Source organism: Cyanistes caeruleus, chromosome 8, assembly GCF_971803275.1.
Source record: "Cyanistes caeruleus chromosome 8, bCyaCae1.hap1.1, whole genome shotgun sequence".
NCBI classification, from domain to species: Eukaryota; Metazoa; Chordata; class Aves; order Passeriformes; family Paridae; genus Cyanistes; species Cyanistes caeruleus.
The window spans coordinates 7,171,591-7,188,622 of record NC_141708.1 but is presented as its reverse complement, the minus strand read 5'-3'; the positions used below and the strand labels follow the sequence as shown (position 1 = coordinate 7,188,622).

At 34.9% G+C, this 17,032-nt stretch overlaps 1 protein-coding gene across 2 annotated transcripts in view; it reads left to right on the top strand.

Moving 5' to 3' along the window:
- The window catches only part of ATRNL1 (attractin like 1), a 432,328-nt gene extending 418,115 nt beyond the window's left edge, over nucleotides 1-14,213 (top strand). For both annotated transcript variants that reach the window (XM_086899053.1, XM_086899052.1), the window contains one exon: nucleotides 10,423-14,213. In XM_086899053.1, coding sequence (XP_086755179.1) covers nucleotides 10,423-10,547 — 125 coding nt within the window. In that variant the 3' untranslated portion in view covers nucleotides 10,548-14,213. The remainder of the gene's footprint in view (nucleotides 1-10,422) is intronic.
- Nucleotides 14,214-17,032: the final 2,819 nt, after the last annotated feature.

The window sequence follows — 17,032 nt, the reverse complement described above, 5'->3', positions numbered from 1 at the left end:
TATTTTATAGGAGGCACTTCAGGGACTATGGAAGAAAGTTTCTCGAATTGTGGCAGTTCTCAGAATTTGGGAAGTATGAAACAGGTTACATTCAAAACACTCTTGGATCATTATCACTGTGTATATATAGCCATTTAAGACTAATTGAAATATAGAAAATCAGGAAATAAGAGAACTAAAACTAAGTTTTTCACATGTGATCAAAAAGCATATGGGAAAAAATAGTGGGGAGAAAAAGGTCAGCAGTTAAATAGCAAATAGAGGCCTCAGTGCAATTTCTGCTTTTGAAAAACAGATGGGAGATTTAGCACAATGGCAGTTAGGGAGCTCTAATGTCCTGCTGAAGGTTCGTTTCTCCTTCATCACATAATAAAAGCTTTTTTGAAAATGCCTAAATGAACACTAGCTCTTAATCACATCCTGGAAATACAAAGACAGCAGGATGCTTTGTACAGCACAGCCATTTTTGATGAAAATATGGGAACAATGCACAGAATTGCTCTGAATTTTGCCTGTTGTCTGAAAGAACCATCCTGACATTGGGAAACTCCAAGCTCGATGTATCTCTTACCAAATCTTGTCCATGGTTTCATTACAGCCATTTCTTACACAAATATTGATGAAAATGGGCTGCTGTAACTCTTTAGTAACTCTTTAGTGTCAGAAAGTGTATTTTCATTGAGTGCACCTTCAGGGAGCAGACATTGTCAGGAAATGGACTTTTTGAGATCTTCTTGAGTATCTTTCACTTGGTTTCTGCCTTTTTTTTCCACATCCATTTAACAGCGCAAGTTCTGTTCAACAGGCCATGAGTTAGAGATCTTATTTTGTTGTATTAAAAGGAGGCATGCAAATCAGGCTGAGATTTATGCCAAATCAGATCCCAAGAGGAATATTTCATAGCTTCTGTATCTCTGAAGGATGTTGATCCTAAAAGGAGAAATGTGGAATCTGAATTTGGTGTGCTGAGAGAATCTTTCACATTTTTTTCCCACAGGCATTTAGAGAAATGTTTTAAATGGCAAAAGTTATAGTTTGGTAATCCTTTTTTACAAGAATTGTTGGGGTTTTGGTATTGTGGTTGGTTTTTTTCAAAAAATTTATTGATTTAATGAGCAAGTGAGACAATGAGTGCTATTTATTGGACTGTGAGTACACATAGAGGTAGGTGGCAAGCTGTGACTGTGGACAACCAGTTTTCCAGTTCTTTCTCTCTAAACTAGGACACATGCCTAGGACATATAATATAATATATTTCCATTGATATGCAGCCATTGTATTACTATCTCTCAGTTTCAGGCATTTGCTGTATCTGAATGTGTCACACAAGCAGAAACAGTGCTCTTCTATCATTTTACTGATATTTATCTATACCAGGACCAAGTAAGTGTATGTAATGAAGTGTTTAAAATGGAAACCTATTTCCATACAGTTTGACAGGTCTAAGTATGTAATTTTGCCTGTTATAATCAGAACATGGTGTTTTCAATGTAAAATAGAAGATTCAGTAAAGAATAAATGAGTAGCTGTGTAGCTTACTTGTCTATGCTGGAGTCCCATTCAGAATTATTCTCTTTCAGTGCAGACCATAATTGTGGTAGGGCTATTTGTACAAAATCTTTGGGGGTTAAAATGGTTCTTTAATGGTGTGAGCTTTTCAGCCTTTTACCAAAAATCAATTTTCTATACAAGTTGATGCTAGATTTGCTGATGGAGCCACCCTAATACTGACAGCAGAGCATTTGAGACTTTATCTTCATTTTTTTTCTTTTTCTTTTTTCATTATTGTCAAGCCTTAATATTTCTGAAGCTACAAATACCCTGGTTAGAGGACCTGAGGACCCTGAAGTTGTCACTTTAGTGATATTCAAAATATGGTTCAATATTCTCAGCACACTTTCAGTGTGCATTGACTTAATTCTGTGTTACCTTCCCAAGACTGTTTGTTCTGTCACAGTGACTCCTGGCTATGTAGCTGGGGGTGTTCTAAATGTCTAATTGGGCATCAGCAGAATACTGAAAAACTGGCATTACTATTTGGACAGAACCAAATTAGTATCAAAACTCTGGTTAGAGTGATGATATATTGCACCAGTATGTTGGAAATGGGAAACAAGCCAAATACTTTGTAAACTTTTGAAAGCAAAGCTTTAAAATGAGAATTCTATATGGAAAAGCACTGCAGATATCGTGCCTACTGATGATTAAGCTGAAATCCTATTGAATTTCTGGTGAACTAAAATGATTTCTTTGCATGAACCTATTCAATGCTTTCTGGTTTAAATAAAATTTTTCACAAGGGGAAAAAAACCTGGCGCCTGCAACACAAAGGGTGCAAGAGAGAGAAAAAGGATCTTAAGAGGATTATTGTTCTAATCTTCTTCCTTAAAAGTAAATGGTAATGTAAGTAGTATTGTTTTATCTCCAGCATGGGCAGAATTGGCCCCTTCTGGGCCCTTAAGCCTATTGTCTTTAAGGTGGTGTGTTTTGTCTTGAGGAGGAGAGTAGTAAAGCTGCAAGTCTGACAGTATATGTTATCACCCAGATGGAACATTAGGGAGGTATTCATAAAAACTGAATTTCACCTGGTGAGGTTTATCACCCCAGATTTCCTCTAAAGACAGAAAGAGATCTGCTTTAAATCACCCCCTGCCAGAGGTGTGCCCCTGGAGGGAAGCAAACCCCAGTGACTACTGCTGCTTTTTCTCCTTCTGAGTGTTTTCCTGATTGCTCACTTGTGTTCCACCCTGCGCTGTTTCCCAGATTCTCACACAGGGATATTCACACACACACAGATATTCTGATTATTGAATTGCATGGAGTATAATTCAGCCTTGTAATGCTGGCCAATCACACTCTGTTTATATGGATGATAAATCTCTGTCCCACAGGTGTTCATCCCTCTCATGATGTATGGCAAGGCTTTAACTTTCATCACAGTGGTTAAAGCATCCGTGGTTAAAGATTGCATGAATGGGTTTGGGTAAAAAGCTTTTAAAATGTTGTAACTCAAGCTCACAACTTTTTATGGCTTTCATCTCTTCATTTTGCTCCGATTTGCATCCATGGTCCAAGTAAAAAGAGTTTGCTGAAGATAGAGACAAAGAGTAAAGTGCTGTACAAGCAGCCTTGAGTGTGTCAGGCTGGAGGAGCCTTTTGCAATCCAGATGTGTCTAATTACTATAGAGGGGTTCATAAACCAACCCCACCTGGGCTATAACTGTGATACTGACTTCTAAAAAAAACAATTATGATTTTGTTTGTATTAAACCAGGTATTGCTTAAAAGTAAGTGAAAATAGAGCTTCTTCAGTATTCCAAGTAGACTTTTTTTCTCTTCTACAGAAATAGGTTTACAAGACCAAATTAGATTCTGGCATGATTAATGCATCTCACCAAATTCTTGCAGAGTAGCAAATTAGTTTATAGTGATTTTCTTGAAAACAAATTAAACGGCTGCACAACATCACAAGAATAGAGATGTTTCACATAACATATGGATAAATGATTCAATGGAAGTGAGATGTAATCAAACTGAAAATGTAATCCAAATGTTTCAAATATTACTGTCCATTGTAGAAAAAATGTGTAATTACTTGCATTTTAATGCATTATGTGTAATATACAGTGGTGGAGCAGCAAGGAATTAATCTGCATGAGACTTGCAGATGTTTTAAATAGATTATTCGTTTTTAGGTGTTTTTATTATCATTCCGTTAAAAACAATGTGACAAGAAGATCTGGCCTCAGGTTGCACCAGGGGAGGTTTAGATTAGGAAAAACTTCATCAAAACAGTTGTCAGGCCCTGGAACAGGCAGGCCAGGAAGTGCTGAGATCACCATTGCTGGAGGTGTTTAAAAGACTTGCATGTGGCACTCAGGGACATGTTTTATCCATGGACTTTGCAGTCTTAGTGGTTGCACCACCATGATTTTAAGGGTCTTTTCCAACCTAAACAATTTAATGGTTCTATGGTTCTTGTATTCCAGGAGGGCTTGAGAAAAGAGGGTGGTGAGAAAAAAATCTTCAGTTAATCACTGTTAGATTTCCCCATTCCATTACTGTAGTGTCCCCAGCTCCCCACTGGCTCCACTTCGCCATTTGAAGCATCCCAGAGTGCGTTGTCAGATTCCCCTTGTCCATTTCCAGAGAGGCCGAACAGCCTGTGCTTTCTTAAGTCACTGGCAGGCTGGGTAGTTGAAAGGCACCAGATGTTGTACAGACCTGGATTTCAGACCAAACTATGGATATCTCACTCTGAAAGGGAAGGAGAACTGCCTAACCGCATTAAAAGAAAAAAAAAAATCACTACTGGCCCCGTGGAATACACATATTTCACACAAATATGTAGGGCCATTTCCTTTTCACAATGAGAAAATTTGGGAAAGGCTGAATGAACATTTCTTCATGGAGCCTTTATTGTATAGTCTGCATTTCCCACAAACTGACAGCAGGTAATTTATGGGTCTGTTCTGGGAATAAGAATTTCTTAGTCCCTTACAGATAGCCCTTATTACTAAATAGCAAAGGTGTAATAAAAAGGAACATGACATCTTCTCTCTACTAGTGTGTGCCTATTTAATTCCACACTACCGTTATTTAGTTTATTATTGTTATGGTTTAAGTTCTGTCTTGTATTTTACTTATTTAATTAAGTTATATGCAAAAGAAAAGGAAAACGTACCTCCTGGCCTCTTGGCTGTCTTCCCATCTTGCAAAAATGATCACTGGAAAGAAATGATGGGGTTACTTGCCCAAAGTAATTTCCTAGTTAGTTTAGTTTGTTTAATATATCTTTCCGAAAGTAAGAGCGGTGTCAACTTAAAATACACATTCATGCACCAAGCAGGAAGAGGAGCCCATAAAAAGACTGTGAATTTGAGGTGCTGTCAGCTTTTCCTTTTAAAAATAATCTAATTCAAATAAAAAAACCATTCAATATGACAGGCTATGAAGACACTTATTGTTCTTGGCAGATGCTTATGATTATTTTTCTCTGTGACTAAGTCTGAGATCTCTGGATACTGTCTAGGCACACCTGCCAGATCAGGAAATTCAGATACACATGAAGGATTTGACTATTTTCTGACTTTGAAATGAACTTAGATCTGTTGTGTTCTTCTAGCCATATACAGTCTTGAACTTCAGATGACTCTTAATTTTTTCTCCTGGAAAGTACTCAAGTATCAGGTTTGTACTAGCTTAGGAGAGGGCTCTATGCATCACATTTTTGAATACCAAATTTTGTTCTGGTTCTGTTTTCTGTGCCTTTTGGATATCTCCCAACATGACTGGATGTGTAGCAGAGGAGTATGCAGCACAAGGAACAGGCTGGCCTTTTCAGCCATGAAAATTAAGCCTGAGTTGGTCTGCTTGGAGACAGTTTGGTTGAAAACATGGGAACAACCAGAAAATTGTGAAACTATCGCTAAACTAAATTGAATATGACTATTTCTAGCACAGTATCTCATAGAAAGTAAGAGGTTTTTTTCCATGGGTACTCAGAAACACTGCCTAGTAACAATATTCTAGAATTTTATGTTCCTTCTAGAATGTTATATTCCCCCACTACTGTAGACATTATAATCAATGCATTTTTTTCTGTGAAGAGTAAATGTGTGCATTCCATAAATGTTATGGTGAATGTGATCTGTTTCTTCAAAATAAGAAGTAGGTAATACAAAACTTCATTATTAACTGTGGGGAGTTGTATATAATTTTTGTGTGTATATATATAATTTTTACATAATGGCATATTCATGTTACATTATTACATAATTTTGTATATTTATGCATATACCATTAGTTTACACAATATTCATTGGGTACTTATCAAACAATATTTTTATTGTCAAATAATATTATCAATATTAAAATATTGATAAATGGCAGAATTCATTAAAATTCCTTACATCATAACTGGTAATTTTATTGATGAATATGAAAATGCCTTCATTGGCCTCACTGTATGCTGTGGTGACTTTGATGGGGCACCACAGTCTGTGATTCTTATCACTTAGTGTATCTTCAAACAGCTCACATCCATTTCTACAGCTTTCCATGGGCAATATTTTCTTCCACAATGGCAATATTTTGAGTAAGAGATCCTTTGTGATAAAAGGAGTCTGTCCACTATGAGGTGAGCATGTACAGTAATGCCAGTCTTTAAAAAATCAACAGATGGAAGGAACACAAAACTTTTGGGCACTGGGGGGTGAACCTGTGACTTTAATGATATAGTGTTAACCCAATCTTTTCTGTTTAAGTCTCTCTGTATGGCAGCTGGCATTTTATTTTTGTTGCTTAAAGTCACCTTAAACAATGACTATAATTTTGGTTAAAATGCCAAACAAATCTAATTGACCTACCTGACTTGTAGTTATTTTATTGTCTTCAGTTTTCTGAATGTTCTGATTCTGCATAACAATGATGTGTAGAAATTTAATCAAATGAAGACATCTATCCAAATGTTATATCTGAATAATGCATATTTAAATTGAAAGGAAACATTTCCAGTTTCCTGCCTAAGCACAAATCTGAGGTCATTCTTTGTTCCCTTACTTTTAACAAAAGAGATAGTGAGAATTCCATGAATTTCTCATTAAAATGAACAATAGAGGAAGAAAAAAAAGGTTTAAATATGCACACCATCATGTAAGACTTAATTTTTCAATGTGGAGTGTTTTTTTCTACTTTTAGAGATAGTGTAGCCTTACATCAGTTCACATGTAGTTGTATACAATCAGAGGAAAAATGTTTAAACATCCCAGCATGGGTATTTCCATTTAAATCTGATTACAGTGAAATAAAACTGTAGCTATTAAAGGTTTAGAAGAACTACAAATACAAGCAGTAAAAGAAGACAGTTAGTAAATGAGGTAGTAAAACATTTCAGCAGGGCAAACAGTTTATAGCACTCAGCCTTCCTGTAGCAGACTGTGCTATTCACCACAGACCCGTGCACTGTTCCCCGAACTGCACTTAAACCTGCAATTAACCTTTCACGCCTAATGAAGCTGTTTTGCTGCAAAATTAAAATATATAGTACTGCCTGTTTTTACAGAGACTGGGAGGAGAGCATCTCAGAATGAATGACTTTTTCAGATGCTCCTGTTTGAATGCAGGATTAAAGGGCTGTTTGTACATAAACTGTGAATGCGCTTTTCAAGATAATCTCATTTGATTTGCTGTATTTTATCCTTCCACTTATTAATAGTTTGGCTGTACTGTAAAAAAAAATTTAAAAGGAAAAAATTCACACCCCAGTAATTTTATGATTAGAGACTTCCTGAAAATAAAGTGTTACCAATTAACTTCCATTAGGAAAGACAATAGTTCTGCTAAAGATAACCAAGTTCATATTGCTTCCTCTGGTGTTCTCCTCCTTGTGGGTGCAATTATCTCTTACAAAAATATACTTTCCACTTACAGTTTGACTGGGCTCACTTCTTAATGACTTATGCATACATATCCTTAAAACAAGCTAGAGGTTGTTTGAGCTGCATAGAACTAGGTCAGGTTATTTCTATAACATTTAGTAGAAAAACAAAGTAAATTTAAAAATAGGGCTGGTTCTGCAACTAAGATTGATTTTGCAGAAATTACAGGTGACCTGTTGAGTCTCCATGTGGGATCCTTACTGATTTCTCTGTTCTTTCTGCCATACTGCTCAACAGTCAGAATCAACCAGAGACCATGCAATGATTTGGGAAATACCAGTTTGGATGTTAGGCAGGGTATTTAAACAGCAGCATTCAGAGAAGGCAGGTGAATGGAATGACTTAGGAGTTGAGGTAACACATCTAGAGCACTTACAATTTACAGTTCCAACTTCAATGACTGTAAATGTATTCACATTTGTTATTTAGATAAAAACCTGTAAAATCAAGGGAATGTTTTGGTTTTGGTTGGGGTTTTTTTAATGAATATTTAAGCCACAGTATTTTCTTCTGTTTTATTTTGATGTAAATTCTCCCTGCTCGAAGTGTCTGTGCACAAGCTTGACTTGGTAAATGAAATTCCTTTAGACTGCCAGTCTGAAATAATGAATTGTTCCCCCAGTTAATTGTATTGCTTTGATAACAAGGAACTATGCTGGGCGTAGAAAACATAATAAATGAATGTCATCAGATGATTTCTGTGGCGTTTTGACAAATGATCTTCTGTAGTGACCTGATTTTAATGGAATTCAATCAACATGCCAGTACCCCCAGTATGCAGTGCTATACCTAAGGATTCCTTTTTGTTACTTGTTATATTAAGTGAGGTTCGCTAAAACATCCAAATATATTTTACAGTAGGTTATTAAATTAAAAAATCTGCTTACTAATAATACTCCCTCTGTTTAGCAGAGTCCCTAAGCCTAGCTGTTGAAGATGGGATGACATGTAAGCAATCATCAAAATGTTAGTTAGGTTTTATCCCTGAATTTGCTAGCACCAGATACTGTGATACCAGATACTTAAACTTTAAAAGTGCCTCAAAGATTTCAGCAATTTAATTTGTCAAAGTCCAATTTTAAGCATCACTGGCTCATGCCAGGAAATATTTGTGTATGTGAGAAAAAACAACTTGATTAATCTTGGCTCCTACATATCCTGAAATGTATCAATGATAATTGTACTTATCGTTTTACAGTATCCTGCATTCTTTAAAAGCTGGATGCACATTAATCAATTCTTGCAACTTTTTTTGTGGCTTAAGAAAGGTAATGTTACCAGTGTGCAATAACAGATTTTTTCAGGATACTGGAAACCTGAACTGAATCTGACCATATATCTTATATTATGAAGGAAGATTGTAGCAACACTTGTTAGTGAAAAACAATTTTTGCACAGTTTCTTAGCAGATAAGTGCTGTAATGGGGGATTGCATGAAAAGTATTGCAAAAATTGGATTCTGTGTAATAGATAAATTGAGTTTGATATTGGCTTGAGATAAGAAATTAAAAGTGCCTGTTAAACATGGTGAAAAGTATTTTCAAAGGTTTACTTAGAGAGTGGCTGTGTTATTGGGTTGGAGAATTAAATGTTTTGGGCAGTGCTGAGAACCAGCACCATCCTTACCTACATTTTGGGCACGTGTAAAAGTGTTTTTTGTGGTTTGTTTTCAGTAGAAGATAAAAATGATGTGAATACTCCTAATCCATTTGATTGGAGTATCACCTGTGTGAATTTAAAAGCCCAGAACTACCATGCATTAAGTGTGCTGTTAATCACAGCATTTTAGAAGTCACTCATTTCTAGAAAGGATGCAGTAGAAAGCAAATGGGAGAGGAAAATTCTTAAAATATCAGCTTCTTAGGTCTAGAAGGGAAGCTGAATGAGGAGTGGCTGAGGTTTCTCAGTCTGCTCAGCCTGGAGGAGACTGAGGGGAGATCTCACTGCAGTTACAGCTTATGAGAAGATCAGGAGCAGACACTGATCTCTGTTCTGTGGTCATCAGTGACAGAACCCGAGGGAACAGCCTGAAGTTGTGTCAGGAGAGGTTTAGGTTGGATATTAGAAAAAAACCCTCCATTTAGAAGGTGGTTGGTGCTGGAGCAGGCTCCCCAGGGCCGTGGTCACAGCACAGAGTTCAAGGATGTGGACAATGCACATGGTGGGATTTTTGGTATTGTCCTGTTCAGGGCCAGAAACAGCACTTGGTGAGCCTTGTGGGTGTTTTCCAACTCAGAATCTTCTGTGTTTCTATGATTCTTAAGCACGCTGGTCTATGCCTTTGCCAATACCCTGTTGAGATTACAACAGGTCATGAAATAACAACAAATTAACCAGAATCTAAACCAGAAGACTTTTGGTGAGTTGAAAATCTTTACCCAGGCCATCATGGTTCACTGCTTGTCATCTGTGTCACTGATCTGTGCTTTCTAGAAAGATATTTTAAAATCTTTTTGTGGTTAATATTAACCTCTGAATATTCATCAATTAAAGAAGCAGATATAGATAGATATAGATATAGATAATTTTTTTTTTCTTTTGCAAAGGCAAATATTCAGGAGTACAATGTTATCCTAACTGCAGTTTCTGTTCCTCTCTGATTTTCTGATTTGATGGTTTTATCAATTTCTAAATGCAGTGCACATACATTTAATATGAGGAAATTCATGTCAGAAAGCTTCTGGTCCTCATAACTAGGAAAATGGTGATAAAGAGAGGTCATGCTAAGATCACACAGCAGATCAATTAGAGACACAAATGGAACTTATTTCCACTCTTACCTGTGTTTTTTCCTTCCACTGTTTCTTTGCTGTTTCCAAGTAGCATTGAAGAAAGTGAGAACTTGTTACCTGACTTTGAATTAAAACTGGTCACTTCTGGGAAAGCACAGAAACTTGGCTTGAAAGAAACCATCACGCTGCTCTGGAACTCTTCTCAGGAAAGCTGAGCATTAAATTTTGTTTTTCCTTTATTTATCTTACAGGTCTTGCAATTGCAAGTGCTCTGATAGACATTTCACAACAGAAGCCTGCGGACTGTAAAGATAAGAGTTCAGGAGTCAGAAATCGAAAACATCACCTTTCAACACGTCAAGGAACTTGTGTCTGAGAGTCAAGAACTACAATTGTATATTCTGTAATGTTTTCTTTTTAAATGGCTTCCATTGAAAGCTAAACTACAGCCTCAGTTTTTATGGAGGCAAATCTATGAATGAACACATGAGGTCCTGTGCTCTGTTGTAGTCACACAGCCTGCTATCCCCCAAAGCAGAACAAACTTGTGGTAGGTATGGGTATGCCTGAAGAGCTTTAATAAAAAGAGTGGATCCTGTTATCAACAAAATACAAGATAAAATACTGAATATTCTTAATCCTGAACATATCAGAGCAGGGAAAATCCTTGGACAGAACTAGGAAAAACTTTACTTTTTTTTTGTAATGTAGAAGCAATTGGTATCATTGAAAACTGAGCAAATTCCAAGAAACTAAAGGAAATTTTTGTATAGCTTAACATAACAATGGGAATTGTACAGTTTTTTCCTTGTAATTGGCTTTAAGATTTCTTTCCAGCAAGCAGAAACTAAAGAGAATAATTTGGATTTAGGTGGGTTTTTTTTATCATTGCCCAGAAGAGATAGTCATCTTTTGAATTCAGCAAAGGTGTATCCCAAAAACACCACATGTAATATTTGAAAGATAATTCTATTAAATACTAAGGCTTGAGAATTTAATTATTATTTTTCTTCACACTGAAAAAACCTCATAAATATAATTTGGGCTGCAGAAGAGTGATGGGTGGGCTTTCTTTTCTGTATCTCAGAGTTTGTCCTGATACAGAGAGGGTCCTCCATGCCACCTAAATGATCAGCAAAATCAATTGAGCATGGAAAAGCTGCTTTACAGTATTTTTTCCCAAGAGAGTCTCCAAGACTGCAAATCTAAGGAGAGTTGAACATGCTGTTATTCAACCTGCTCCCATTTCAATATTGAAATTTTCTAGTATCTATATATTGTCCTGAGCTGTAAGCAGAAGAAATTAATTCCAGTCAACACTTTGGCTCTTGTTTTTATAATAAAATATGGATATTTTTTTCCTCACAACTGCAGAATTTCATCTCATTGTCACTTTAGCACCTGTTAAGGAATTACCCTATATAAATAAATAAAAATGTTTAAAAATCCAATTTGCTTCCAACATTAGTTGTCAAATCCCACAACCAGTATGGAACCTCACACAATCAGTACTCAACAAAAAAATGCAATGAAAGAATTTCCTTTGTGAAAGACTTCAGTCTTTTGGGGGCTCAGTAACCACTACAGATAACCTGGCAACCAGATTTAATGGCCTTCAGTCTTTTTATTTACAAAAATTCATGAACATAGAAGAGACTAAGAGAATGCTGAGGGGCAGGTAGCAGATGTGTCATATTCTCATTTATGCATTGCACACTGACAGAGTGTAATATGAAACCAGTAGTTTTATACAAGCTTGTTGAAAGTATCGTTTCTCAACTCCAAATTTGCCACCATCCTAGTACAGGAGAGTGATACAGAGGTCTAAATGTCTCATGTAATGATAAACTTTTGGTAAATATGAAAGATATAAAAAGATAATTGATGTTTACTACTATATCTGTATTTTTTATGTTCTTTTTATTTCAGAAAGATGATGACATTTTACTGTTTATAGTTGACTACATAGTTACTTGCATGCCATGGTGGTGCAGTAGCAGTAATAAAGCCCTGTTGTGAGTTGTGTTTATTTCCTAAAGCCATTCATACATAGAAGTACTCAGCTTAATTTGGATGAGGACTAAATGTAAAAATAATTATTAAAAAGGAACAATTGTACAGTATGTAGTTATATCTTATACAGGAGTATTAGGTTGCATCTAACCATGACTGCTCTATTGTTTTGATAAATTATGCACTTATGAATTATGGTATAATTATTTCTTATACTGGCATGATTGTTTCAGTATTTTCATATCTTAAAATAAGATTATTATCTTAAGATAATGTCATCACAATCTTGTGACTTTTATTGCCTATTCTGACCTCATATAACTTAAAACTTTAAAAATTCATTTTTAAAGGTTCTGTTGGGAACTTTGAACCAGTGCTACTTAGCCTAGTGAAAAAATTGTCCTTTGAAAACAACCCTTTCTGCCAGTTTTAAAGTTAATCTGTTCAAGTGAATATAAACTGAAGGGACTGGTTTATGTGATGCATACACTTAGGAAAAAGAAAGAGCCACTTGTCTGGAATATATTCCAAAGTCTCAACCTAAGCATTTTACATAAGAAATATACAGTGTGTGTTTTGTGAATGTACTGGAAACCACATCCACAGAAAGAGCATCCAGTCCTGTAGGAGAGTTTTATCTTCGCTCACTCATACAGGATTACTCTGTATCTCAACCAGAGTTCGAAAAATACTTGAAAATCAGGTATGAGTTTTAAAGGGATTAAAATATTTTATTGCAACACTAAAGATAGGCCAAGAGTGATCAGCCATTTTACTGTTTTCAGGTAAAAAATGTTACTTTACTGTACAAGAAAAGCATGTTTGTCATGGGATCATTCAGCATTTCCCTTCACTCTGAGAATTTTTTTTTCTGAAGTTATCTTTCTTCTCCCAGGATCCCTGATTGCATGCAAATTAGTAAATTCATATAATAATGAAGTAAATAAAAATACTTATATAATGGCCACACATAAAAACAAGGAGTTTGCAAACACATCTTATACCAAAGCTTTCTTTTTGGAAGGTATAAATAGCATAAATGTCTGATAACTACATTTTGTTAGTTGTTGACAAGTGCAAACTTTTTGGTAACGACCACTGTACATCAGATGAGATGTTTTATGAACAGTCCCATTATGATTGTGTCAAGAAAAGGCCATATTCTTTTTTAAACTCTGTTCTCCAATTTAACTTTGGAACCCTTTCTTAGAGTCAGAAAATGTTGAATGGCCTGTTTTACTCTTAATGTGATTTATATTGGATGAAAAATAAACGAGTAAGTGCTGTTCTGGTAAGTAAAGCCCCAGTGAAGTTCTGATTGTCAGGATTCAACCTCCCCCTCCTCAGTCCAGGGATTCTGCTGAGGGAAATCCAGCAGCTACGAATTACTGTTCCAAATATGAGATAGCCTGTCCATGGTAACATGGGCTTAGTACTCCATTTCCTCTTTGTATTTCTATATTTATATAAAATTCTGGAAATACTTAAATCGAATTTGCACACTTCAGAATATTTGCTTCCATTCATTACATTCCTATGAAATGTAATGAAATGTTTGTTCAGCTGTACAAAAAAAAATTAAAAAAGGTTATCGGTATGTTACCACTATTAAAATTATTTAATAAAAAAGGTCAAATTCTTGACACATTAAGCTATGAATATACCATTAAGAAACATTCAAATTCATCTGATTTGAGGATTTTCATAGCTGACTGCTCTTTTTATACATAGAGTTTCCTCTCATCTTCCAAATGGAAAACATTTTGACAAGTTCAGATTGGAACGTGGAATTTGTTATGTGTAAAATCTGCAGCAATAATTATTTTCTAAATAATTTAATGGAGAGGTTGGAATCCTGATAGTAAGAATTTTAGTTTGGGATCACTTTAACAGATGTTCAATCTTCATGCATAATAACTTTCCTAGTATTAATATAAATTATAAAATCATTATGTACCTAATTTCATTACCAGTTTTTTAAAAAGCATCTGAAAGATTTCTTGACAATAAAGAAAAATTCTCTGTTAAAGGTAATTTACAATCCCTCTTTTTTATAAGCAAAGTTGTCCTGTTCACAATGTTTGATGTTAATGGGGAAAATTAAATAAATTTACTGTATTTTTTCCACTCTCTAAGGTGCAGCATTACCTGAAAAACTGTAGTTTGCTGATACTTATTTCAGTATAAAGTATGGAATATCCAAATCTATTTTTGGTGCTTATAACAAATAATAACAAGCCTGGTGCTGTCTGCAGGTGGCCCAAACTTCCCATGCTGTCTTCAGTTGTATTTCCTCATTAAATACTAACAACAAAGGACAAAGATGGCAAAAAAAAAAAAAAAAGCCCTTGTAGAGTCTGGGCTTGTATAACTCAGGGCCATACGTATGTTGTTTCAGCTTTTCCTTATTTAATGCAATTTTACTTTCCTAAGGATTGTTTATATTTCTATATGACTGCCTATTATGCCACATGTGGCCATTTCTATGGCTGCAGGTAATTTGATTTGGAAAATCATTGTCTTGTACATAGAGTTCGAACTATAGTGGCTCCCTGAAATTTATTGTGAAGCTGAAAAGGCTCACAATATTACCCCAGGCTTGGTCATGTATGCTGAAACTTCAAGTTTGTGTCTTGAAACATTTCTGTGCCCTTGCTGATAATGTTAAATGATAATGTTAAAAAATGCCTTTTTCTAAAGTGAGAAAGCAAGGGTAGGAGTGATAGGAAAACCAAACAATTATTTTTAAAGCATATGTGTGTGTAGGCCTTTATCTATCTATATATCTATATAAAATAGATTACATCACTGGTTTAACAGCTGATCTAAATCAGAACATTCACTCAGTTTTCTCATATTCTCATATATTATATTGAATAATATGAAGGCTAACTCAGTGACAGTTTATGTACATAACAGCCATTTGTACAGAAATAAAAATCTTAAATGTGTTTGTCCTGAGTGAGGATGTAGAAGTGTGCTTGAAACACTGTACAGAAAATGTTATCAACTATCAGTTGTTATCAGTTATTATAGATTGGGTATCAGTATTTTCAGCATTTCCAAGACTGAGTGCAGAAGGTGAGGCATCTCCTGTCCTTTGGTACCCTTCCTTTTCCAGCATGTTTTCCTGTAGCAGTTTTTACATGCTAAGATAAGAGTTAATAATACAGGAAGAACATGAATTTTGACAGAATTGCTACTCAACAATAACTATTTCTCTTTCTATGATATTATCAAAACAATGCTTGGCTATGATATTTTCCAATTTTAGCAAATGCCTTTTTCTAAAAGACCTTTCATTAGACAAGAAGCAAGAAAAAAGTAAGATGGAGCTCTTCAAATACACTTCAAGACCTGAAAGATACCAGAAACATCTTATTCTACTGAGGATCTGTGTCTTTTTAACAATTATTTTAAGGTCAGTATTTATAAAAAATAATTTTTATTATATGATTTTTTTAGGGATTAACATGAAGCAATTTTTTTTTCATGTGAAGTCCTGATGGTCTCTTAAGACATTCATTTATAAAATATAACTGAGAATAAATAAATATAGTTTTGGAACATATTGTTTAGGATTACCAGCATGGATGTTTTCATGAAAGAGCTCTACACAAATTGTTTCCTAAAGCTTCCTTTCAGACATGAAATTTTTCAATATTCCTGCAAGTCTCCTCTTCCCCATCCCTTCCCAAAGCACTAAGAAAAATGGTCAGGTATAAAAAAATCTTTTAAATATATTTAAATATAATATATATGTATATTAAATATAAATACAGGTAATTTTGTTTCTTCTTCTAAATAGATGGTGAAAATATGGCCAAAAAAAGTTTCTTAAGTGAATATTTAGGTGGGATAAAATTAACCTTACTAATGACATGGGAATATTTGAGATTAATTGATTAATTAATGTACAGAGAGTACTCAGAGCTCTTTACTGATCTAAAATTAACAGTCACTGTAAGAGTTCTGAGTATATTTTAGTTACTAAGTTATTTAGTATCAGGTTGTTTTCATAGTGCCAGGTGATAGTTTTTTATACGACAGCTTGAGCCACAATTTAAAAAAAACAACAACCAAACCAAATTATTTGCTGGCAGATATTCAAACTCTGTGGCTTTTCATATAACAGTGATCACAGAATTTGCTCTTGATTCTTCTTATTGAAGTCATTTTCCTTTTCTTAGTAAATGTTTTACTAGTAGATTCAATTTACTGGTATTTTTTATTATTTGGGTTTAGTAGATGTCTGATTTTATATTATTTCTTTGTTTTTCTTCTTCAGGTAGGAACTTTTCATTCAACACCTTCTGCTTCATTCTCAGTTGCCCAGACCATAGGATCCCAAAAGTGCTCCACTATTTTGTCCACTGTAGTCTGAAAATGTCAATGAATGTAACATTTTAACCATGTTAAGGAATATCAAGGATAATGCATTTCCATGCCTTAATCCCTCATTTATATTAAATGGGCCAGAGATTTTACACCTTCTTCATGCTTCATCTTCTTAATTGCAAATTGTGGCTATGCCTGTTAAAAAATGTCTTATGGAGTTATAAATTCCTCCAATGTGGCTCAAAGGCCACAATACAGCATTGTAAGATTCCTTAAAATCTAGAAGTGTGTGTATTCATTCTGACTATAGTGTTATATATCTTCCAATATATCATGATTATTTAATACTTGGGAGAATTATTTTTCCAGAATCCAAATTGGTGTTACTGAAATGTTCCTGCTTTATTAAAAAACAAACAAACAAACAAAAACCCCACAAAAACACCCCCCCAAAAAACATAAACCCTTCTGAGAAAGCTTTGTAGGCTTTCAGAAAAACACAGGAACTCT